Source organism: Zophobas morio, unplaced genomic scaffold, assembly GCF_036711695.1.
Source record: "Zophobas morio isolate AGI-343-1 ecotype UQ-CSIRO unplaced genomic scaffold, CSIRO_AGI_Zmor_V1 ptg000030l, whole genome shotgun sequence".
Taxonomy (NCBI): domain Eukaryota; kingdom Metazoa; phylum Arthropoda; class Insecta; order Coleoptera; family Tenebrionidae; genus Zophobas; species Zophobas morio.
This window is the reverse complement of record NW_026972135.1, coordinates 8,948,086-8,974,385: the sequence shown is the minus strand read 5'-3', so window position 1 is coordinate 8,974,385 and position 26,300 is coordinate 8,948,086. Positions and strand designations below refer to the sequence as shown.

The following is a 26,300-nucleotide window of genomic DNA, read 5'->3' as shown; positions in this document are numbered from 1 at the left end:
TGAAATTTTTCCAGAATTTTCTTTGCTATAAACCTCACGGAGCCCGAGACCTTTCCAACGAATGCAAAACCGTGGAAATCGGTTCGTGCGTTCTGGAGTTATAGCGTCAGAAAGGAAAACCCGACTTATTTTTATATATTAGATAAGCACAAAACCAACTTTAAAAAATAATAATTGATGATCTGATTTTATTAATATGCTACAACTGTTCAGTAATAGAAAATGTGTTCTGAACATGTTAATTTTCTTCATGCTGAAGTAAGATGGCTATCTAAAGGCCGTGTTCGTTCCCGATTTTGGGAATTAAGAAAACAGATATAAACGTTTTTTGAATCAGAAAATATTGGACAATCTTTTGACCTTCTTCAAGCCCACGTTTGGTGTGCAAAACTAGCATATTAAACTAATATTTTTGAACACTTAAATATATGTAAAATCTAGTATGCAAGGTAGAAATGAAAATATTTTATACCTCTAGTGAAAAAATTTTGGCTTTAAAAGACAAGCTTAAATTATGGAAAACAAATATTTATAAAACAATCTTAACATCAATTACATATTATACAATCATGTGATAAAGTGTTTTTGATAATAAATTAGTTACAATTAAAACTGTTCTTGGAGGGGTGCAGCCAAATTTTGTTTAATATTTTAGGGTGCCATCAATAATAAAAGTTTGCGAACCACTGTTTTAGATAGATAGCTTTGTTGAAGTCCTTATTAGTAATCACCGTTATGTTACTAGTAATAAACTTATAAACTACAATATATGTACATATCTCAAGTACAAAATAAAAATATCTTTCACATGTCATGATACTTTTTTTAATAAACTGAAAAAGCTATAATTAAGTCAGAAAATACGACAAGGTTGCAGTCCGTCTTCGGTATTTTTGTTCCAATTCAGATTTTTACATATTCTATCAACAACTATTCTCAAATCAAAAGCTACTTCAATTATGTGCTTTGGTTTTGTTAAGTGTTTTTTCATCTGTGTACCAATTTTCAAGAAAAAAAAAGTTTCGTAGTTGCTATGCTTGTAGCATTTTCAGTATTTGGTCACAGTAAATTTCCCGCTTCCTCTCTGAAACAAACTTTGTCAGTTTGTCAAAAGAGGATGTTAATGGAAAATCGTTGTGAAATGTTTAAAACAGTATGAACAAACTTAAACCACAAGCCATTTCGACGCTCCAAGAGAACCACGATTTGGTACAAAATGTTCATTTTAGTTATGCAACCTGAGTGGATCTATATGGTGAGAAAAATATTCGACGATGGAAAACAGCCGTGACGTCGTTTCTTGCTAATTCTGAGCATAAGTCGTTAAAAGGTATCATGGCACTTGACAATTTAAAATTTTTGAATATTTTGTACTCTAAGCGTCGAACAGATGCAAATACAAAAACGCGTCCTGAATGCGTGAACAGTGAATCTAGCGTTGCCATTTGTTAGACATGAATGCTGCATCCGTTGAGCGATCCTGACAAAAAAAGACACACACAGACGAAATAAATTACACATTGGACCAACCATTTACAACACTCCTTGCACATAATAAAATTATTATCACATTACATATTATAACTAGAATTAATTGTGCGATGGAAAACTATCTCAATCAAAGTGAATGCGTTATTAATATGTTAAATGATGTTATCTGTGAACGGTTTGCTCATGTAAATAATATGACATTGATTAAGATGATTTTCTGACGCACCATACTGTTTTCTATGCAGTGATTTCGGAATGTATGGGCAATTAGTAGCTACTACGATGACAAGATGAAGTTCCTGCTGACGGTGCAGGAATTACGACTAAATTCTCTGGTTTGGAATTCATTTAGCGTAAGTTTTGCTGCAATTTTAAATATTTTGTGATACTGTGAATTTTAAAGTTGTAAAAGTTACCTTAAAACCCTCTTCTGTTGATATTGTCCATGTCAGTTAGCGGTTTTAAACCCATTTGTTAAAACTTGAGGTTAGAAACCTGATTCCACCTAAGATACATTTTGTTGTGATACGAAATTACAACACCAGTTGCTGTTTTTCAATTCGTTGTTTTGGCAGGCAGGAAAAGTCTATAATGCAAAATGTGATAAATAAAAATAAGTACTTTGGTAGGGAAATTTACCTGTTTTTGAAGCGGAAGCATTTTTCAAAACATTGTTCCAATATTAGTTCTTGATGAATAACAGAAGTTTTGGTTCCATATTTTTTTTAAACTATGGAAACACCTGCACTGAAATGTTAAACCAAATTTATAAAGTTAATTTTAAAATATTTTTACTTACCTTAGTTTATGTGTTTTGTTTGTATTTTTTTAAAGTTTGATAATAGGACGTACGCCAGTTTTTGCTGCAGTTCTCTTCGTATTGTTGTGAAGGCCTCACGAAAAAAATTTGTACTGAAATTCATAGTTACATAACGCCAAATATATTTCGTTGATGACTCACCTAAAGTAAAAGTTGAAGCAGCTTAGCTGAGTTTGCCCGAAAATATACTTGAAAATTTTTCATAAAATATTGACTGATCGAGTTTGCATTTATGTGGTCGTCAACTAATTAAAATGTGGAATAGTATCAAAATAATTTATCGAAAATTCAAATTTTGTGTGAATAGAATAAAATAAATTTCATGCAATTTAAAAAATCCGATAATGGTACTTAAGAAAAAACTATAAACAAAATAATTATAAAAGAAGTCGTCATGTCAAATTAGTTTATTCAATTGAAATATGTAGCCATAAAAGAAAGTGACTTATTTAGTTTGTGGCTATGTTTTCCATAGATGTGAAAATTTTGTGAATCTCAAAAATAAGTTTAAGTATAAGAATAGATAAATTAATTAATTAATTAATTAATTAATTAATTAATTAATATATTATATTATATTAAGATATTGTAAAGATTTGTATTGCTAATTAATTAATTAATTAATTAATTAATAAGCAATACAAATCTTTACAATATCTGAAAACAGATGAAGGATATAGGTATGTAGGTATACAAAGATGTACATCATAAAATAGTGTTTTTCTTTTGATTTTGGTCTTTTATTAATTGTGTTCCACTAATTGTCAAATTTATTTCCTACTCTTAATTAAATCAGCAATTTGGACAGCACTTTAATACCCTACCAAACACTGTTAGAAAAATTTACTCGACTAATCAAGTTAAGGAGAAAAGGAATGCTGTTCAGTTCCCGAAAAAGTTAACTGAACAACAGAAAGAACAAATATGCAATTGTGTTAATAAAGACTGTGCTTAACTCTTACGGAAGATCACCAAGTAACTGTAGCGCAAACAAAGTTAAAGGTCAGCTGACAGGTCGGAATTAGTCGATTACGATTTTTTAAAACCTTATTGAATCAGTTACAAAAAGATAATATTAGGGGCGCACGGACATATTTTAGTGAACAATGTAAGATTTCACAGAACTGAATAAATTTAACAATTGATACAAACCCATGGAGTTTTTCGTGTATTTCTACCTCGATATAGGACTTTTCTTAGACCAGGAGCTCAAAACTTGGTCGAAGAGTGGTAATGACATGTGCAGCCCCCTTTGAAATCTACAGATCAAACCAAATTGGGAAACTGTTTAATCAGTGGAAAGTGCTTCTTAAAAGAAGTCATCCTAGAAACGAAGACGAATTAAATATCCAATATCCAAGTACACAATGCTTTTGACGCAATAATTTGTGGGGATTGCCTCAACAGAAATGAAATTTTGAACTTAAATAATTTGTTATAGGTATTTCATGATTATAGATTGACATATTTGTTAAAATAAATTACTTTTTTTATTTTAGTTTGAAAATGGCTGACACTAATACAGTGCAGAAAGCAGCTCTTATTAATTTCAATTGTACTACGTGTAAAAGACCAGTAATTAAAAAAAAAGTGATATGTGTTAATTGTAAAGCTACATTTCATCAAAGTTGTGCACAAAGAACAAATTGCTGTTCCAAGAAATCAACAATTGCCTATCATGAAAACGAAAGTTTCGCTGACGACGGCGACGATGACATTGAAGAAAATGTGACCTCACAAGATATTCTTACAAATTTTCAATGGGAAAACATGAAACTCAAAGCAACTATTGCAGAAATGTCAACAACAATAGAATTGCTTAAAGAACAACTACACTTCTCAAGAACTGAAGTTGATACTCTTACGAAACAACTTAAGCAAGTTAAAAATACTTCGATACTTGGTAAATATGCATCTGTCGACATGGTAAATGAACGCTTCCATCAAATTATTAACGAAATTCACCAAATTAAAATCGACCTATATAATAAAACTGCGAATTCAATCGTGAGCGTTGAAAAACCTCAGTGTGCGATTGATAAAAGACTTATTTCTACAGGTACTGCTGCTGATTATAAGAAAACAAAAAATGCACAGCTGATGCACGATAAACAGCTGCGCAATCATGAATGAAATTATCTATCTGAGTGAAGATGACAACAAAACTCAACATGACGCAGACGATGATGTCTTCCAGGATGGTTTTAAACTGGTGACTCATAAAAAACGTGGCAATAAGAATGAGAAACAACTTAACTCTGGTAGCAGCCCCAAAGGAAAACCTTCTCTTAACGAGAAAAGGAGATCTAAACCAATAGTTGGCAGTGGTGTTTCGTCAAGTGGGAATACCTTAGTTGGTGTTCCAAAGCGCAATAAAACTTCTAGCTTTCATATAAGCCGCCTTCTTCCTGGTACAACCGTTGAAGATGTAGTTGCATTTTTTGCATCAACGTCATCATAGATAAACTGCCAGAAAATGAGCTCTAAACATCCAGAAGTATACTCGTCTTTTAAAATCACCGTCCCAAACTTATTAACTGAATCTGTAATGGATCCAAACTTTTGGCCTTCTGGAGTAACTGTCAATAAATTTTTTTGGAAGTGCACAAATCAAAACCAAGTGGCCTAGCTATTACTCACCTGAACGCAAGATCCTTGTGTAACAAATTTCACAAGTTCAAAGACATAATAGTATTCCAATATGATTATTCCCTCATCGGCGTCAGTGAAACGTTGTTTCCACCGGATGTTCCAGACGATACTTTTAGCTTGCCAGGCTACAACATCATTCGCAAGGATCGTGCCACAGTAGGTGGAGGTGTTGCTTTATATGTTAAGTCTTTTCTTAAATTTGAAATTTTAAAGTTTTGTTCGGATCAAACCTCTGATAGCTCTATTGAATACTTATTAATTAAACTTAAGATAAACTCACAAGAGATTGCCGTAGGTACATTTTACAGACCACCTGATAATAATTTTAACAATCTAAATTTGCTAGGAGATATTATAAATTTTTTCTACTCCCACATAGTAATCCATGAATTACGAACTGTCTAGCCTCATAGTAAAACCATAGTTACACCCACTGGCATGTAATGAATGAACAGGCACGTAATATATATATATATATATATATATATATATATATATTCTTAATATATATATATAGCTTCTTACCACCCTCGATATGTAATATACTATTTTGACCCTTAAAAAACTTGATTTTATATTTATTGGTGGCTTCAATATTGATTTGCTTGTTGATTCTCCTGGTAGCAAATTTCTAAAATCTTTGTTATTTGAACTTGATTGTAACCAATTAATTAATGTTCCCACACGGATTAGCAAGGATACCGAATCTCTCTTAGATCTAATTATTGTTAGTTCAAATGTTGAAATTATTAAGTCTTGGGTATCTGATCTTGCACTAGCCGACCACAACAATATTCATTGTATAGTAGATTTTAATAATTATAACGTGATAACTAATCATAAAATTACTAGAAGTTTTAAAAATTTGGACATAAATGAATTTTCCAAGGATGCTGAGAGAATTAACTGGAATCAAATATATATGTTGCCAGACTTAGATGAAAAAGTTAAATATTTTAACGAATGCATTTTAAGTATTTTTAATGTACATGCTCCATTAAGAATCTGTTGTCATAAAACTAAAAGATCTCATCAACCATGGTATACTCACAATCTTAGAAAATTGAGAATCCTAAAAAGGAAAGCTTGGAATCATTTTTGTAGGACAAAGCTTGAACAACATAGAAGGTACTATTGTGAACTAAGAAATTTTTATAATATTGCACTAGAGCAAGAAAAACGTGGTTTTATGACATACAACTTTACACAGAATTGTAAAAATAATCCAAGAAAATTTTGGGCAACTTTACGGAACTCTAATATAATAGCAAGTAAAAATAATGAAACCATACCTCCTGAACTAGCTAATGCTGACCAGATAAACAACTATTTTATAAATTCTGTTCCTGCGGTCACTACAACATCTAGCTTTCGTGATTACATAAACCGTACAAATTTTTCTAATGACAGTAATTTTGTATTTTCACCTGTGGGAGTAGAGAAAATTGAAGAAGCAATACTGAAATTAAAACCTTCTATTACGGGGTATGACGGTATTTTTGGTAGGATGTTGAGAATTGCTTTGCCATTTGTTAGTGCCCCCTTGACACACATCATTAACCTCAGTTTTGAAAATAGTTATGTTCCCAAATTATGGAAAACTTCATGCGTAACTCCCGTACCAAAAAAGAATAAATTTACATCTCTGAATGACATGAGGCCTATTAGCATTCAGCCTGTTGCTTTGATGATTGCTGAGTCTGTTATTTCTCAGCAGCTTAGTGAATTTATTAATTCCAAAAACATCATACCACCGGTTCAATCAGGTTTTCGTAAATGTCATAGTACCGCTACTGCACTTGTGTCGTTAACAGATCATATAATTAGCAATATAGATTTAGGAAATTTAACTTCTGTAACGTTATTAGACTTAACCAAAGCGTTCGACTCATTGAACATAGACTGTTTATTAGAAAAGCTCTACTATTATGGTATCTCTAATCCAAACTTTGATTGGTTCAGAAGCTATTTATACAATCGTAAACAAGTCTGTCGTTTAAATACAACTGAAAGTCAAGTTTTTTCTAGTGAGCGCAGAGTTAGCAATGGGGTTCCTCAAGGCTCCAAATTAGGCCCCCTACTTTTTTCCGTTTTTTTATCTGACATCGTTTATATGCCAAAGTTTTGTAAAATTCATCTATACGCCGACGATATTCAATTATTTTTAAGTTTCCCTCCCTGTGAAGTATTACGTGCTCAAGAAAGGATTAATCATGACCTAAACGAGATTTACAAATGGACATCATCAAATTCATTATTGATTAACACAAAAAAGTGTCACAATATCTTGTTTGGCACATCACATAAACTTTCAGGCGTCAGTCTTCAAATTACTATTAATAATGAAAAAATAGAGTACGTAGACAAGGTTAACAATCTTGGGGTTATATTCGATTCTGAATTAACATTCTCCTCTCATGTGTCTCATATCTGTAGAGAGTGTTACTTAAAATTTAGGCAACTTATTCCTCTAAAACATATTTTAAATGGAAAAACTAAACTTTTGCTTATGAATTCGTTGATTTTATCACGCCTCAATTATTGCGATGAATTGTATGGTCCTTGCCTTACTATAAATGACAAACCAAAGCTTCAAAAAATTCAAAACAACTGCATTAGATTTATTACAAATGTTCCTTTTGGTGATCATATTACTCCATATTTGAGATCTTTTGGTTTACTTAAAATGAACGAACAACGTTGTATTCATTACAGTTGTTTTCTTAACAGTGTCTTAAAGGAACATGCGCCAGTTTATCTTTACAATAAAATATTGAAACGAAGTCAAGTTCATTCCAAAAACTTACGATTTGTCGATGCACAACTTGATATACCTTCGCATAAAATGTCAATGTTTAAAACTTCATTTTCTTACTTGGCTAGTTACGTTTTCAATAAGTGCCCTGAGTTAGCATGCGGGTACTCTAATTTTAATCTTAAAAACAAAATAAATAAACAAATTTTGAGCAATAATTTCAACATTGATACAATAAAATTTTAATGTGTTTCTTTTTTCTCGTCTTATTTTATTTTGTATACTCTTGTTTGTATTTACGGGTTTGGTTCTTAGAAATGTATCAGCGTTGAGCTGTAGCCGAAACTTTTGTTCTCACATTGTCTCTTTTGTAGAACAATAAACGCTTTTATTATTATTATTATTATTATTACTTATGCTTGGGCCCTGCGATAAATTGAAAGAATTTTGACAAAGGGAATTACTTTGGGCATATGATATCAAAAAGGCAAATACGGGAAAAATGTGTTAAATAGTGAAACATATTCTACAAATAAAGAAAAACACTGTATTACCAAAAATAATGTAGACTCAAATTTTAATTTTAATCAAACTAGGTATAATTGGTCCAAGGTATCAGACAGGACATTTCTCGCTCCTGAAATACGCTCGAACAATTTCAGTTTTTTTCAATTCTATTTTTTTTAAATATAAATCATATAATTAAAGTATGTAATAATATCTCTCAAAGGTTAAGGTAACATTCTTTTTAATAGATAGAGAAAAATTACCGTCCCTGATATGATCAACAAAATAACAATAAAAAGTGAGGCGGCGGATGGTAATAAAATATTGAAAGTCTGGCCCGGCGTACAGGAGTTTCGGATCATCGTTGAACTAATCATTCGACAGATTTTTGGTGACTATTCGAGTTCAACCATCATTATTCATTTTATTAAATCGAAGGTTTTGCTCCACATTTTACTAAGAATTCCACAATTTTTCTGTGACCTTGAGAGGAAGCTGCGGAAAGTGGTGTCCGACCATATTTATCAGGGCTATTGATTTCGGCTCCGCATTTCACCAGGCATTCGACAATTTTTTCGTGACCTTGAGAGGCAGCTGCGTGAAGCGGTGTCCAACCATATTTATCAGGGCTATTGATTTCGGCTCCGCATTTCACCAGGTATTCGACAATTTTTTCGTGACCTCGAGAGGAAGCTGCGTAAAGCGGTGTCTGACCATATTTATCAGCGCAATTGATTTCGGCTCCGCATTTCACCAGGCATTCGACAATTTTTTCGTGACCTTGAGAGGCAGCTGCGTACAGCAATGTGTTCTCATATTTATTAGCTGGATTAATTTTTGCTCCGCATTTCACTAGGCATTCGACAATTTTTTCGTGACCTCGAGAGGAAGCTGCGTAAAGCGGTGTCTCACCATTTCTAATAGCGCGATTGATTTCGGCTCCGCATTTCACCAGGAATTCGACAATTTTTTCGTGACCTTGAGAGGAAGCTGCGTAAAGCGGTGTCTCACCATTCCTAATAGCGCGATTGATTTCGGCTCCACATTTCACCAGGCATGCGACAATTTTTTCGTGACCTCGAGAGGAAGCTGCGTAAAGCGGTGTCTGACCATATTTATCAGCGCGATTGATTTCGGCTCCGCATTTCACCAGGCATTCGACAATTTTTTCGTGACCTTGAGAGGTAGCTGCGTACAGCAATGTTGTCTCATATTTATTAGCTGGATTAATTTTTGCTCCGCATTTCATCAGGCATTCGACAATTTTTTCGTGACCTTGAGAGGAAGCTGCGTAAAGCGGTGTCTGACCATTTCTAATAGCGCGATTGATTTCGGCTCCACATTTCACCAGGCATGCGACAATTTTTTCGTGACCTCGAGAGGAAGCTGCGTAAAGCGGTGTATCACCAAAGTCATCAGCGCGATTGATTTCGGCTCCGCATTTCACCAGGCATTCGACAATTTTTTCGTGACCCCGAGAGGAAGCTGCGTGAAGCGGTGTCCCACCATATTTATCAGGGCTATTGATTTCGGCTCCGCATTTCATCAGGCATTCGACAATTTTTTCGTGACCCCGAGAGGAAGCTGCGTGAAGCGGTGTCCCACCATATTTATCAGGGCTATTGATTTCGGCTCCGCATTTCATCAGGCATTCGACAATTTTTTCGTGACCTCGAGAGGAAGCTGCGTAAAGCGATGTCCGACCATTTTCATAAGCGCGATTGATTTGGGCTCCGCATTTCACCAGGCATTCGACAATTTTTTCGTGACCTCGAGATGAAGCTGCGTACAACAGTGTGTTCTCATATTTATTAGCTGGATTAATTTTTGCTCCGCATTTCACCAGGCATTCGACAATTTTTTCGTGACCTTGAGAAGAAGCTGCGTAAAGCGGTGTCCCACCATATTTATCAGGGCTATTGATTTCGGCTCCGCATTTCACCAGGCATTCGACAGTTTTTTCCTGACCTTGAAAGGAAGCTGCGTAAAGCGGTGTCCGACCATCTTCATTAGCGCGATTGATTTCGGCTCCGCATTTCACCAAGCATTCGACAATTTTTTCGTGACCTCGAGAGGAAGCTGCGTAAAGCGGTGTCTGACCATATTTATCGGCGCGATTGATTTCGGCTCCGCATTTCACCAGGCATTCGACAATTTTTTCGTGACCTCGAGAGGAAGCTGCGTGAAGCGGTGTCCAACCATATTTATCAGGGCTATTGATTTCGGCTCCGCATTTCACCAGGTATTCGACAATTTTTTCGTGACCTCGAGAGGAAGCTGCGTAAAGCGGTGTCTGACCATCTTCATCAGCGCGATTGATTTCGGCTCCGCATTTCACCAGGCATTCGGCAATTTTTTCGTGACCTCGAGAGGAAGCTGCGTAAAGCGGTGTCCCACCATATTTATCAGGGCTATTGATTTCGGCTCCGCATTTCACCAGGCATTCGACAGTTTTTTCCTGACCTTGAAAGGAAGCTGCGTAAAGCGCTGTCCGACCATCTTCATCAGCGCGATTGATTTCGGCTCCGCATTTCACCAGGCATTCGACAATTTTTTCGTGACCTCGAGAGGAAGCTGCGTAAAGCGGTGTCCCACCATATTTATCAGGGCTATTGATTTCGGCTCCGCATTTCACCAGGCATTCGACAGTTTTTTCCTGATCTTGAAAGGAAGCTGCGTAAAGCGGTGTCCGACCATCTTCATCAACGCGATTGATTTCGGCTCCGCATTTCACCAGGTATTCGACAATTTTTTCGTGACCTCGAGAGGAAGCTGCGTAAAGCGGTGTCTGACCATCTTCATCAGCGCGATTGATTTCGGCTCCGCATTTCACCAGGCATTCGACAATTTTTTCGTGACCTCGAGAGGAAGCTGCGTAAAGCGGTGTCTCACCATTCCTAATAGCGCGATTGATTTCGGCTCCACATTTCACCAGGCATGCGACAGTTTTTTCCTGACCTTGAAAGGAAGCTGCGTAAAGCGGTGTCCGACCATCTTCATCAGCGCGATTGATTTCGGCTCCGCATTTCACCAGGCATTCGACAACTTTTTCGTGACCTTGAGAGGAAGCTGCGTAAAGCAATGTGGTCTCATAATAATTAGAGGGATTAATTTTTGCTCCGCATTTGGCCAAGCATTCGACAATTTTTTCGTGACCTCGAGAGGAAGCTGCGTAAAGCGGTGTCTGACCATAAAAATCAGCGCGATTGATTTCGGCTCCGTATTTGACCAAGTACTCTACAATTCTTTCGTGCCCCTCTTGAGAAGCTATTATAAGAGGCGTACTACCATCGAATTCAACACTAAAATTTACTTCATTATTAGAAATACTCGAAGATGAAAATAATATTTTAAACGCTTCTGCGTATCCGTGCAAAGCGGCAAAAAATAAAATATTAATTCTGTCTATTCGATTATACGAATCTTCCAATTGTAATTTACGTGTTTGTAATAATTCCAGTTCCGCTCCCAAACTTTCACTTTCTTGTGCCCATGCTAAGGGTGTCAGTTGATGTAAAAAATCTTCTTCTAATATTTCACATTTGTCTAACAAAAACCATAACGCTTTAAAATATTGTTTCGTTTCTAACGAACTACGCATAATCTGCCTATTTGTCTTGATAACATAACTCTCGTCTTCTAGTTGTACTTTTAAACGCCCATGTCTTCGTCCCCAAGAGCAAATGAGATGTAAGGCACTTCTTCCACACTCATCTTTACGTTTTATTATTTTGTCGTCAAAGTTCTCCACTTCATCGAAATTTCTATATAAAATCGCGATGTGGACCGGTGAATTTTTGCCAGTTAACATGTCGAAGAAGAAACGTACGTTATTATACTTTGCATCAAAAAATATGTCAGTGTGGATCATTTTAAAATTTCTAGAAAAATATAAGGCAACAAAATATTCGGCAAAGGAAGCATGTGCATATTGTGGTATGCCGTTTTGTACTCCAGTCAAGATACCAACAGTTGCGAAATCTTCAGAAAGAGTATCTATCTTTTGCGAATAATCTATATTTAATTGTTTCAAAACATTTTTAGGATATATTACTTTGAGCGCCAACTTTTCATACTGTTTCAATTTTTCTTCCTTTTCCTTCCTCACTTTTTCTTGCCAAAAATCATTGTTTACAGGAACTTTGCCTTCGTAGAAAAACTTAAATTTTCCTTCAATAAAGTAATGATACATGTCACTCAGGAGAAATTTATTTTTCAATAACTCTAAATATGTTTTCTTATTTTTAAGTAATACGTCTGTAAGCATAAAGATTTGAAGAGGGATTCCCAATATATCTATATGTTTTGTAAATGCAAACGTTGATTTAATTTTGTCGATGGTGAGTTTCATATTTGCAGACGCAATAAAACTGTTAAGACGTTTCTTAATGTAGTCGTCTTGCTCGACTTCGCTGAGCTGATTGATACTCACTGACAGAGTATCAAATTTTTCTTCAAGAGAAGATCTCAAATGTTGCCTTGCAGTAACCCACTGAATGAAACCTTTTTCTGATAACATAAGAATGAAATCTAAAGTACCATTTAAATACTGAGTAAATATTTCATCAAGAGCGTCCCATACATAAACCACATTTCGTTGCTTTAAACACATTGTAAAGAATTCTCGATCCAACCCAGCGAGGCCTCGATATTTTTCGTTTAAAATAAATGTTTCGAATTGTAAGTCTGCTAATTTTTCAGACTTTGGTGAATTTTTAAAGAAAGACATAACATCTTGAGCACTCAGAATCACGGTCCAATATCTCGCACAACAGTTGTTTTTTAGACTCTTCGTTAACTCGGTTTTGCCCATTCCTGGGTCACCTGTTATTAGATGTATGTTGTTGCTGAATTCGGAAGACCAAATTTCGTTTTCGTTTTTGGAACGACTAGGTAATTTATAATTTCGCAATTCATTAACAGATCCTTTGCTTCGAATCCATTGTAAATTTTGATCGTTGAGAAATTTAAAATAGTGCACAGTTGTGGATTCTGGTGTTTTAGAACATATTATTTGAAAATCAGAATCACTGCAAGTTTTTTCACTCCTTATAAAAATTGGTTTATCAAAAATTTTGGGGTCTGTATTACTTAAAAAACCCTCGATGTCTGTTAGAGTATGGTTTTTAGATATTTTCAATTGCTGAGAATTACCTTCGCAATTTAAAATGATAACAGTGTTTCGATTAACATGTTCTAAATATTTGATGTCTATAATATTGACTGACAAATATCTGTCGATATAAAGATTGGGAAAAACTTCCTTTTGTCCATCTATATGGCATGGACCATTTGCCATCTCTAAAAGTTTTTCCACAGTAACATGTTTAAAAATTTCTTCATTTTTGTCAAAAGCAGTCACCAAATTACGTGGTTCTTTGCCTTGTATAGAAATGGTGAATTTTCGCAATACTTTTTCATACAATTCGACTTCTGGTTTCAAGTTGAACAAGTTTTGAAACACAGAGTGTTTTTTCATCCATTTTTCATATTTTCTCTCACCAAGTATAATAAATTTTGCATCTTGACAGAGGTTAATAGCTTTTTCCATGTTGACGTGTTCTTTCACAATGAGCGGACATTTCTCCATCAGCCATAGCAATTGGGTCAACAAATTTGCATCCGGATTTTCGACACTACTTATGTAATTAGAAGAAAGAGAATAAAGTAATCGAACTTTGTTTAGTTCTTTGAGGTCAATGTTTTGGTTCAAATCTCCCCACAAATTTTTAACTGCGTTGCTGCCTTTTTTTTCCAACAACGTAATGTCGAACAGACCAACAGCCTCTCGAAGTATTTTCATTTCGTCTGTGACTGAACCAAAAACAAACGGTTCGATCTGAGAAGAAAGCAAACGAAGTGCGATGACACGTTGGATCACTCTTTTGCTTAGCTTTTCTTTTTTTGCATCTCGCATACTCCATTCTGATATGACCTCGACGTACCTCTTGAAAATTTCTTCGTAAGAGCAAAACATGTCAGTAAATTTATTCATTGTTGATTTTGTAAGAGCTTCAAAACGTTCTTGGCTTGTGTAAAGACGAAAGCACTCGAAGAATGTTTGGTACTGCTGAATTTTTTCAACATTTTGTTTAGTCCATTCGTCCTCTACTATGTGAAATGTATGATAATAATTTATATTTTCAGAAATTCTTAAAACGTCGAAATCGTCTCCTGAAACTGTATTTTCAATCGGCTTCAGGTAAAACTCTTCTCCTTCTAGTTTAAATTTTGTTTCTTCTGAAGTTTCAAATGTATTTGTGGTGAATAAAATCAATTCTTGCACTTCGCCTTGGACTTCTTGAGCAGATTTGAAATATTTGATTAAACTGAAGTCTCCTTTTTTGCCTGCCAGTTGCTTTATATATAATTGTTTTTTTTCATTACTGTGTTTTAATTGCAGTGCTTTTGTTTTTATTATGCTATCTGTCTCAATTTCAATAACCACGTCATCAAAATCACCAAAATTTTTATCGTTCGAAGAAATGTAGAAATCTCTTATTTTACTGTCGCTTATCAATTGTAGTGCGACTTTAGCGGTAACCAAATCTTCGTATTTTTTTCCCTTGTCGGTGGTTCCTGCTCGTTTTTCAAAAATCTGGAATAGAAATCAAGAAATCAACAATGTGAATAATTCGAAAATAGTTGTAAATCATTTAAAAATTACATTTCGAAATAGTTCTAAGTTTTTTTTATGCTTTTTGCACACAGGTCTTATTTGAGTTATTTTTTCTGGTACAAAATAACGGCCAAAACGTATATTTCATCATAAATAAATTTACCTTATCTGACGAAGTTTTATTTCTTTCGCCATCTGTTGCTTGTCCAACCCGGTTCCCTGGAACTATATTTTCTTGGGTATTTCCCTTAATTTGATGACTGTCTTCAGATAGAGCAGCTTGCTTCTTTGGAGTGTCTTCTATTCCTGTTAAATCTGTCCACTAAAAATAATTTAATTAACAAAGTTATTATCGCGTTTCTGCCAAAACATTGTTAAAATTATTCTAGATAGTTTTAACAATTACTGGCTAAAGTTTCAAAACGTTCATCATTTTTCTTAGAGCTGAAATAATGGGCCGTGAATAAGAAACATGAACTTCTCGAGAAGATGGCATTATCTGGTAAAAAAATTGATCTGAACACATGGTGCACAAAAAATGGAAAATTTTACATTTTTCTTAATACGTTTTTTACCTTCTCTGGTTAATTTTTATACTATAATACAATACAATACAGTTCTATACTATGTTGCCTACGTTGAATATTTAAGTTCAGGTGCTTGTCTTTGTAAAAATGTAATAAGTATATTGAAAATAGAACTTTATAACCCAATGAATTTGAGGACAGTTTTGATCGATCTAAATTTATAATACCTTTAATGCAGAAGTAGTATTCTCCTCGGGTTGCGGGGTGTGTAGCAACTTTTCTTGGTTTCTTCGTCTTTTTTGTTCTATCATACTGTCTAATTTCTCTTTTAGTGTTCTGATTTCTTCGTCGGAGTCCATGCCGACAAATTTGAATGTGCATGCTGAGAAAAATATCAATCAGTCAAGTAAACTAGGGACGGTCAGAAAAAATAGATACTAATATGTGTCATTTTTCGACAATAAAGCTAAAAAATTGGTCTAAAGAGTTTAGACAGTACTTCCCTCGCTGTCGGAAACGTGACGACTGCATGCCTATTATGTTTTTTTTTCGCAGTGGATTTTAAAGAATTCAGTTTTGTAGTTCCTGAGTAAATCAATAAAATAAATTTACGCATTCATTAATTTTTTTGAGTCACCCTGTATATGCAAATCTAAAAAATATGAATGGAGAGATAGATCACAAGTACACACTCATCACATTTTGTACATTTTAGATATGATTTATTCGGCAAACTTTTGAGCTGACGTCATCAACTTTGTGGAGGGGATAAGCAAATATATTTTGACTAAACATTTATTATGCTCTATATAACCTTAAAACATCTGCAAGATTTCAAAGCATTCGGTTTTGTAGTTTCTGATTAAATCAATAAAATAAATTTACGCATTCATCAATTTTTTTGAGTCACCCTGTATATGCAAATCAAAAAAATATGAATGGAGTGATAAATCATAAGTACAGACTCATCATATTTTGTAAGGTTTAGATAGGATTTATTCGGCAAACTTTCGAGCTGACATCATCAATTTTTTGGAAGGGATAAGCAAATGTATTTTGACTAAACATTTATTATGCTCTTTATAACCTTAAAACATCTGCAAGATTTCAAAGCATTAGGTTTTGTAGTTCCTGATAAACTCAATAAAATAAATTCACCCACTCATTAATGTTTTTGAGTCACCCTGTATATGCAAATCCAAAAAATATGAATGGAGTGATAAATTACAAGTACAGACTCATCATATTTTGTGCATTAGATATGATTAGTTCCGCAAAATTTTGAGCTGACGTCATCAAGTTTTTGGAGGGGATAAGCAAATATATTTTGACTAAACATTTATTATGTCCTTTATAACCTTAAAACATCTGCAAGATTTCAAACCATTCGGTTTTGTCGTTCCTGATTAAATCAATAAAATAAATTTACGCATTCATTAATTTTTTTCAGTCACACTGTATATGCAAATGCAAAAAATATGAATGGAGTGATAAATCACAAGTACAGACTCATTATACTTTGCACAGTTTAGATACGATTTATTCGAAAAACTTTCGAGCTGACGTCATCAATTTTTTGGAGGGGATAAGCAAATATATTTTGACTAAACATTTATTATGCTCTTTATAACCTTAAAACATTTGCAAGATTTCAAAGCATTCGGTTTTGTAGTTCCTGAGTAAATCAGTAAAATAAATTTACGCATTAATTAATTTTTTTGAGTCACCCTGTATATGCAAATCAACAAAATATAAATACTCGATAGATCACAAGTACAGACTCATCATATTTTGTACATTTTAGATATGATTTATTCTGCAAATTTTTGAGGTGACGTCATCAAGTTTTTGGAGGGGATAACCAAATATATTTTGACTAAAGATTTATGATGTTCTTTATAGCCTTAAAACATCTGCAACATTTCAAAGCATTCGGGTTAGCACATTCAAAATTAAATTTCAAAATGTTGTTTTATAATTTTGATTTTTTTTCCAAAAATCTGGACGTTTCGGGTGAAAACTCAATTCGGAATTGTGAACTACATGTATAGGACTATGTTATTTTATACAATTGAAAACCCATTTACTATGTACAATTTTGAAGTGACGTCATCGCATTAGTGGTGGGGATGATTAGACAAATTTTGGTTAGCGTTTTACCATCTACATGATATTCCTAATATAAGTACAAAATTTCACAACAATCGGTCCGGTACTTTCGGAGATTATCTGTCTAATAAAAATCCGGGACGGCAGACAGACGGACAGACGGACAGACAGACGGAAATGGGAGACCTATTTCTTCGTCTTCTAGGGGTCATGAAAGATCGAGAAAACGTAAAAGTAGAGAGTCGGCCGACGGACTCGATTACAATACTTCCTTTGCTTACGCTCGGGAAGTAAAATGAATTATACTACGTAAAACACTTGATAAAAATTGGTCTAAAGAGTTTAGATAGTACTACCCTCGCTGTCGGAAAATTGACGACTGCATGGTTATTGTGTTTTTTTTCTCATTACATTTTTGTAGTGTGAATTTAAAAAAAATTGCGATGACGTCATCAACATTTTTGCAAGGACACGTATATCAGTTGGGATAGATGTAGTGTAATACTAAGAATAAAATTATTGTATTCCCAAATTTTCGGGAGAATGAATTGGGTCGTTTTGAATATTGATTTTTTATAATCAATAAAATAACGAAACAATTTACTCACGTATACGGCGCCGGTGAGAGGCAACTGAATATCGTTTATGTATAAGCATTCTTAATTTAAGATGACAAGCGTAACAGAATACGTGAGAGTCAAACAGAGAAACTGTAAAAAAACGACCATCGGTTTTACTGCTTCGACTTCCGCTTATTATATAAAACATTGGGTTTTATTTTAATTTTTGACGGTGGAATTCACAATTGGTTGATTATAAACATGTCTATTCCACATTCACGGAACCTAGACAGCGCACAAAACAAATGCAGGTCTGTAATGTTAAAGTCGAGGTAAATAAGCGTGCTACTCTTATGTTTCAACCGAGTTTTTACTTTAAAAATTTTGTGTCTACCAAATTGGGTTGGTCCAATGTAATACTAATAATAAGTGTTGCCTTTAATTTAATCAATAAAATAAATTGACTTCATTAATTTTTTTGAACCACCTCTTAAGAAAATCTAAAAAATATGAATGGAATGATAAATCACAAGTACAAACTCATCATATTTTTTGCATTTTAGATAGGATTTATTCAGCAAAATTTAAGGATGACGTCATCAATTTTTTTTGGAGGGATGAATAAATACATTTTGAACAAAAGTTTACCATGCTTATAATAACTTTAAAATATCTCCAAGATTTCAAAGCATTCGGTTTTGTAATTCCTGATTAAATCGATAAAATAAATTCACGCATTCATTTTTTTTTGAGTCACCCTGTATATGCAAATCCAAAAATATGAATGGAATGATAAATCACAAGTACAGACTCATCATATTTTGTACATTTTAGATAGGATTTATTCAGCAAAATTTTGGGGTGACGTCATCAATTTTTTAGGGAAGATGAGCAAATACATTTTGATAAAAAAATTACTATGCTTATAATAACTTTAAAACATCTCCAAGATTTCAAAGCATTCGGTTCTGTAAATCCTGATTAAACCAATAAAATAAATTCATGCATTCATTAATTTTTTTGAGACACCTGTATATGCAAATCCAAAAAATACGATTGGAATGATAAATCACAAGTACAGACTCATCATATTTTGTACATTTTACATAGGATTTATTCAGCAAAATTTTGGAGTGACGTCAGAGCAAATACATTTTGATAAAAAATTTACCGTGCTTATGATAACTTTAAAACATCTCCAAGATTTTAAAGCATTCTGTTATGTAATTCCTGATTAAATCAATAAAATAAATTGACGCATTCATTAATTTTTTTCAGTCACCCTGTATATACAAATCGAAAAAATATGAATGGTATGATAAACCACAAGTATAGACTCATCATATTTTTCACATTTTAGATAGGATTTATTTACCAAATTTTAGCGTGACGTCATCAATTTTTTTAGGGGGGGATGAGCAAATAAATTTTGATAAAAAATTTACCGTGCTTATGATAACTTTAAAGTATCTCCAAGATTTCACAGCATTCGGTTCTGTAATTCCTGATTAAATCAATAAAATAAATTGACGCATTCATAGATTTTTTTGAGTCACCCTGTATATGCAAATCGAAAAAATTTGAATGGAATGATAAATGACAAGAAGAGAGTCACCTTATTTTGTACATTTTAGATAGGATTTATTCAGCAAAATTTTGTGGTGACGTCATAAATTTTTTAGGAGGGGACGACCAAATACATTTTGATCAAAAATTTACCATGCTTATGATAATTTTAAAACATCTTCAAGATTTCAAAGCATTCGGTTTTGTAGTTCCTGAGTAAATCAGTAAAATAAATTTTGCGCATTCATTAATTTTTTTGAGTCACCCTGTATATGCAAATCCAAAAAATATGAATGGAGTGATATATCACAAGTACAGACGCATCATATTTTGTACATTTTAGATAGGATTTATTCGGCAAACTTTTGAGCTGACGTCATCAAGTTTTTGGAGGGGATAACCAAATATATTTTGACTAAAGATTTATGATGCTCTTTAGAGCCTTAAAACATCTGCAACATTTTAAAACATTCGGGTTAGAAGATTCAAAATTAAATTGCAAAATGTTGTTTTATGATTTTGATTTTTTTTCCAAAAATCTGGACGTTTCGGGTGAAAAGTCGATTCAGAGTTGTAAACTACATGTGTAGGACTATGTTATTTTATACAATTGAAAACCCATTTACTATGTACAATTTTGAAGTGACGTCATCGCATTAGTGGTGGGGATGATTAGACAAATTTTGGTTAGCGTTTTACCATCTATATGATATTCTTAATATAACTACAAAATTTCACAACAATCGGTCGAGTACTTTCGGAGATTATCTGTCTAATAAAAATCCGGGGGCAGACGGACAGACGGACAGACGGACGGACAGACGGACGGACAGACGGACGGACAGACGGACGGACAGACGGACGGACAGACGGACGGACAGACGGACGGACAGACGGACGGACAGACGGACGGACAGACGGACAGACAGACGGAAATGGGAGACCTATTTCTTCGTCTTCTAGGGGTCATGAAAGATCGAGAAAACGTAAAAGTAGAGAGTCGGCCGACGGACTCGATTACAATACTTCCTTTGCTTACGCTCGGGAAGTAATAAAGTAAAATAAAATAAAGCAAACAAGAGATCAAGTAGTAATATCTAATTTATGGCGGGGTGAATAGCTATAATATTGATTTAACACAAAAAACAATCTTCCTAAATTAATTTTTGTTGTTACTGATAACTATGGCGTACCAACTTCAGGTGTTTGTGGACGAAACACCATCGGATGATTATTAAGTTTCGCTTAATGTACTTGCATGGTTAAATGAGAGTGAGTTTCTTTTAATTTTTTGTTTAAACATCGGAATAAATCAATAAACACATCATCCACTGGTGTGCTTCGACATAATTTACATTTTAAATTCATCGCTTTTTGGTTACATACTACAAGTAAATACTTATTTTAAAAGCTAGATTTAAGACAATGGTAAACATGAAGTGTTTATTGGCGCCTTGGTTAAAGAATTTGCAATCAAATCAAGAGATTTTATCTTATCTAAGTAATAAGTTATATTTATCTACTTGTTTCCATTTGCGTCATATAGCTAAGATATGATCTATTTTCCAGGAATTTGTTTCTCAATTCAATCATATTCAGTACAGTACAGTACAGTACAGTACATAAATACAAAACAACATTGGCAATCAAATAGTAAATACTTATTACATGCTAAAACTTTATGTACATCTTCTCCTGATATTTTTTGATTAAAAAAAAAAAAATTGGTCTAAAGAGTTTAGACAGTACTTCCCTCGCTGTCGGAAACTTGACGACTGCATGCCTATTGTGTTTTTTTTCTCATTACATTTTTGTAGTGGGAATTTAAAAAAAAATTGCGATGACGTCATCAACATTTTTTGCAAGGACACGTATATCAGTTGGGATAGATGTAGTGTAATACTAAGAATAAAATTATTATATTCTCAAATTTTCGGGAAAATGAATTGTGTCGTTTTGAATATTGATTTGTAATAATCAATAAAATAACGAAACAATTTACTCACGTATACATATCAGAGGCAACTGAAAATCGTGTATGTATAAACATTCTTAATTTAAGATGACAGGCGTAACAGCATACGTGAGAGTCAAACAAAGAAACTGTAAACAAAACGACAATCGGTTTTATTGCGTCGACTTCCGCTTATTATATAAAACATTGGATTTTATTTTAATTTTTGACGGTGGAATTCACAATTGGTTGATTTAAAACATGTCTATACCACATTCGCGGAACCAAGTGAGCGCATAAAACAAATGCAGGTCTGTAATGTTAAAGTCGATGTAAATAAGCGTGCTACCCTTATGTTTCAACCGAGTTTTTCCTTTAACAAATTTTGTGTCTACCAAATTGGGTTGGTTGGGGTGTAATACTAATAATAAGTGTTGCCTTTAATTTAATCAATAAAATAAATTGACTTCATTAATTTTTTTGAACCACCTCTTAAGAAAATCTAAAAAATATGAATGGAATGATAAATCACAAGTACAAACTCATCATATTATTTGCATTTTAGATAGGATTTATTCAGCAAAATTTAAGGGTGACGTCATCAATTTTTTTAGGAGGGATGAACAAATACATTTTGAATAAAAGTTTACCATGCTTATAATAACTTTAAAATATTCCCAAGATTCCAAGGCATTCGGTTTTGTAATTCCTGATTAAATCGATAAAATAAATTCACGCCATCATTTTTTGAGTCACCCTGCATATACAAATCCAAAAATATGAATGGAATGATAAATCACAAGTACAGACTCATCATATTTTGTACATTTTAGATATGATTTATTCGGTAAACTTTCGAGCTGACGTCATCAAGTTTTTGGAGGGGATAAGCAAATATATTTTGACTAAACATTTATTATGCTCTTTATAACCTTAAAACATCTGCAAGATGTCAGAGCATTCCGTTTTGTAGTTCCTGATTAAATCAATAAAATATATTTACGCATTCATTAATTTTTTTGAGTCACCCTGCATATGCAAATCCAAAAATATGAATGGAATGATAAATCACAAGTACAGGCTCATCATATTTTGTACATTTTAGATATGATTTATTCGGTAAACTTTCGAGCTGACGTCATCAAGTTTTTGGAGGAATAAGCAAATATATTTTGACTAAACATTTATTATGCTCTTTATGACCTTAAAACATCTGCAAGATTTCAGAGCATTCGGTTTTGTAGTTCCTGATTAAATCAATAAAATATATTTACGCATTCATTAATTTTTTTGAGTCACCCTGTATATGCAAATCTAAAAAATATGAATGGAGAGATAGATCACAAGTACACACTCATCACATTTTGTACATTTTAGATATGATTTATTCGGCAAACTTTTGAGCTGACGTCATCAAGTTTGTGGAGGGGATACGCAAATATTTTTTGACTAAAGATTTATGATGCTCTTTATAGCCTTAAAACATCTGCAACATTTCAAAGCATTCTGGTTAGCAGATTAAAAATTAAATTTCAAAATGTTGCTTTATAATTTTTATTTTTTTTCCAAAAATCTGGACGTTTCGGGTGAAAAGTCGATTCAGAGTTGTAAACTACATGTGTAGGACTATGTTATTTTATACAATTGGAAACCCATTTACTATGTACAATTTTGAAGTGACGTCATCGCATTAGTGGTGGGGATGATTAGACAAATTTTGGTTAGCGTTTTACCATTTACATGATATTCTTAATATAAGTACAAAATTTCACAACAATCGGTCGAGTACTTTCGGAGATTATCTGTCTAATAAAAATCCGGGACGGCAGACGGACAGACGGACAGACGGACAGACGGACAGACGGACAGACGGACAGACAGACGGAAATGGGAGACCTATTTCTTCGTCTTCTAGGGGTCATGAAAGATCGAGAAAACGTAAAAGTAGAGAGTCGGCCGACGAACTCGATTACAATACTTCCTTTGCTTACGCTCGGGAAGTAAAAAATTAGGCGGTCTTGTGTGTGAAACCGAAAGTGATAAAAAAGAAAAAATATTGTTATCAAGTCGCCATGTTTAACTATACATCCACACCAAATTTCCATATTATAGATCTCAAAGAAAACCAGACGTTGCGTAAAATTTGTTTTTCCTAAAACTTGCCTAAAGCGCCTATTTTGCCATTTTCGTCTCTAAATCCACAATTGTTATCGCTTATTTTTGTTTTTTAGTCTGAAATTCGCTCTTTATTAATAAGAAGGACCATTACAACACAAATTTGGAGATCTACCCGAGGTAGAAATGTACGTTTTAGGTCTGAAGTGTTGTACTGTACATATTGTTATAATAAATTCTTTAATGATTATTATAAAAAATTGGTCTAAAGGGTTTAGACAGTACTTCCCTCGCTGTCGGAAACGTGACGACTGCATGCCTATTATGTTTTTTTTTTTCGCAGTGGATTTCAAAGAATTCGGTTTTGTAGTTCCTGAGTAAATCAATAAAATAAATTTACGCATTCATTAATTTTTTTGAGTCACCCTGTATATGCAAATTCAAAAAAAAATCAATGGAGTGATAAATCACAAGTACAGACTCATCATATTTTGTACAGTTTAGATAGGATTTATTCGGCAAACTTTCGAGCTGACGTCATCAATTTTTTGGAGGGGATAAGCAAATGTATTTTGACTAAACATTTATTATGATCTTTATAACCTTAAAACATCTGCAAGATTTCAAAGCATTCGGTTTTGCAGTTCATGATTAAATAAAAAAAAAATAAATTTACGCATTCATTAATTTTTTTGAGTCACCCTGTATATGCAAATCCAAAAAATATGAATGGAGTGATAAATTACAAGTACAGACTCATCATATTTTGTACAGTTTCGATAGGATTTATTCGGCAAACTTTTGAGCTGACGTCATCAATTTTTTGGAGGGGATAAGCAAATGTATTTTGACTAAACATTTATTATGCTCTTTATAACCTTAAAACATCTTCAAGATTTCAAAGCATTCGGTTTTGTAGTTCCTGAGTAAATCAGTAAAATAAATTTACGCTTTCAATAATTTTTTTGAATCACCCTGTATATGCAAATCCAAAAAATATGGATGGAGTGATAGATCACAAGTACAGACTGATCATATTTTGTACATTTTAGATATGATTTATTCGGCAAACTTTCGAGCTGACGTCATCAAGTTTTTGGAGGAGATAAGCAAATATATTTTGACTAAACATTTATTATGCTCTTTATGACCTTAAAACATCTGCAAGATTTCAGAGCATTCGGTTTTGTAGTTCCTGATTAAATCAATAAAATATATTTACGCATTCATTAATTTTTTTGAGTCACCCTGTATATGCAAATCCAAAAAAATGAATGGAGTGATAAATTACAAGTACAGACTCATCATATTTTTACAGTTTAGATAGGATTTATTCGGCAAACTTTCGAGCTGACGTCATCAATTTTTTGGAGGGGATAAGCAAATATATTTTGACTAAAAATTTATTATGCTCTTTATAACCTTAAAACATCTGCAAGATTTCAAAGCATTCGGTTTTGTAGTTTCTGAGTAAATCAGTAAAATAAATTTACGCATTCATTAATTTTTTTGAGTCACCCTGTATACGCAAATCCAAAAAATATGAATGGAGTGATAGATCACAAGTACAGACTCATCATATTTTGTACATTTTAGATATGATTTATTCCACAAACTTTTGAGCTGACGTCATCAAGTTTTTGGAGGGGATAAGCAAATATTTTTTGACTAAAGATTTATGATGCTCTTTATAGCCTTAAAACATCTGCAACACTTCAAGGCATTCTGGTTAGCAGATTAAAAATTAAATTTCAAAATGTTGTTTTATAATTTTGATTTTTTTTCCAAAAATCTGGACGTTTCGGGTGAAAAGTCGATTCGGAGTTGTAAACTACATGTGTGGGACTATGTTATTTTATACAATTGAAAACCCATTTACTATGTACAATTTTGAAGTGACGTCATCGCATTAGTGGTGGGGATGATTAGACAGATTTTGGTTAGCGTTTTACCATCTACATGATATTCTTAATATAAGTACAAAATTTCACAACAATCGGTCGAGTACTTTCGGAGATTATCTGTCTAATAAAAATCCGGGACGGCAGACGGACAGACGGACAGACGGACAGACGGACGGACAGACGGACAGACGGACAGACAGACGGAAATGGGAGACCTATTTCTTCGTCTTCTAGGGGTCATGAAAGATCGAGAAAACGTAAAAGTAGAGAGTCGGCCGACGGACTCGATTACAATACTTCCTTTGCTTACGATGGGGAAGTAAAAATAAAAAATACGCGTACATGGTAATTTCTAACTGTAATTTTCAACTTACCCGTCAGGAAGTTCACTTATTTTTGAAATTTATAATCACAAAAAACTTTTATAAAATATGTTTACAATTAAAGTATTCCTGTATTACGGTAAACTTTTAAATCATCCGTATTACAATTATCACCAACTTTTTAATGTTGTTCCTTATATACTATGTTCTACAGGTGGGGTTAGCATATCTGATAAGTTGGTGTTATCAAGAGCAAGACTTTCCAAGTTATGAAAAAAAACAAAATCTGATAAATGGCTAATTTAATGTTTTCTCCACGGTTCATAGCTTATAATGTATAAATATGTTTCGTACGTAGATTTAGATTTATTAAAGCAACAAGCAATAAAATAAAACAA

The 26,300-nt window shown here is 33.5% G+C and overlaps 1 protein-coding gene and 1 long non-coding RNA gene across 2 annotated transcripts; both read right to left on the bottom strand.

Moving 5' to 3' along the window:
- Positions 1 to 512: 512 nt before the first annotated feature.
- LOC135138845 (uncharacterized) lies at positions 513 to 2,815 on the bottom strand. The gene is made up of 5 exons (XR_010282070.1): positions 2,453 to 2,815; positions 2,291 to 2,403; positions 2,131 to 2,238; positions 1,908 to 2,077; positions 513 to 1,854 (listed from the first exon to the last, which is right to left on the bottom strand). It is a non-coding gene; the product is annotated as an uncharacterized LOC135138845 (long non-coding RNA).
- Positions 2,816 to 8,242: 5,427 nt separating this feature from the next.
- Positions 8,243 to 26,054, bottom strand: LOC135137835 (uncharacterized). Its single transcript, XM_064067586.1, has 4 exons — positions 25,954 to 26,054; positions 15,599 to 15,753; positions 15,008 to 15,166; positions 8,243 to 14,823 (listed from the first exon to the last, which is right to left on the bottom strand). The coding sequence occupies exons 2-4, from the start codon at positions 15,728 to 15,730 to the stop codon at positions 8,653 to 8,655; spliced, it is 6,462 nt and encodes a 2,153-aa protein (XP_063923656.1). The 5' UTR covers positions 15,731 to 15,753; positions 25,954 to 26,054; the 3' UTR covers positions 8,243 to 8,652.
- Positions 26,055 to 26,300: the final 246 nt, after the last annotated feature.

Coding starts and splice junctions, on each gene's coding strand:
- LOC135137835 (XM_064067586.1), bottom strand. CDS start 15,730: ATGGACTCCGACGAAGAAATCAGAACACTAAAAGAGAAATTAGACAGT. Junction 15,167..15,598: donor ATACTACTTCTGCATTAAAG/GTATTATAAATT, acceptor AATTATTTTTAG/TGGACAGATTTAACAGGAAT. Junction 14,824..15,007: donor ATAAAACTTCGTCAGATAAG/GTAAATTTATTT, acceptor TTTCTATTCCAG/ATTTTTGAAAAACGAGCAGG.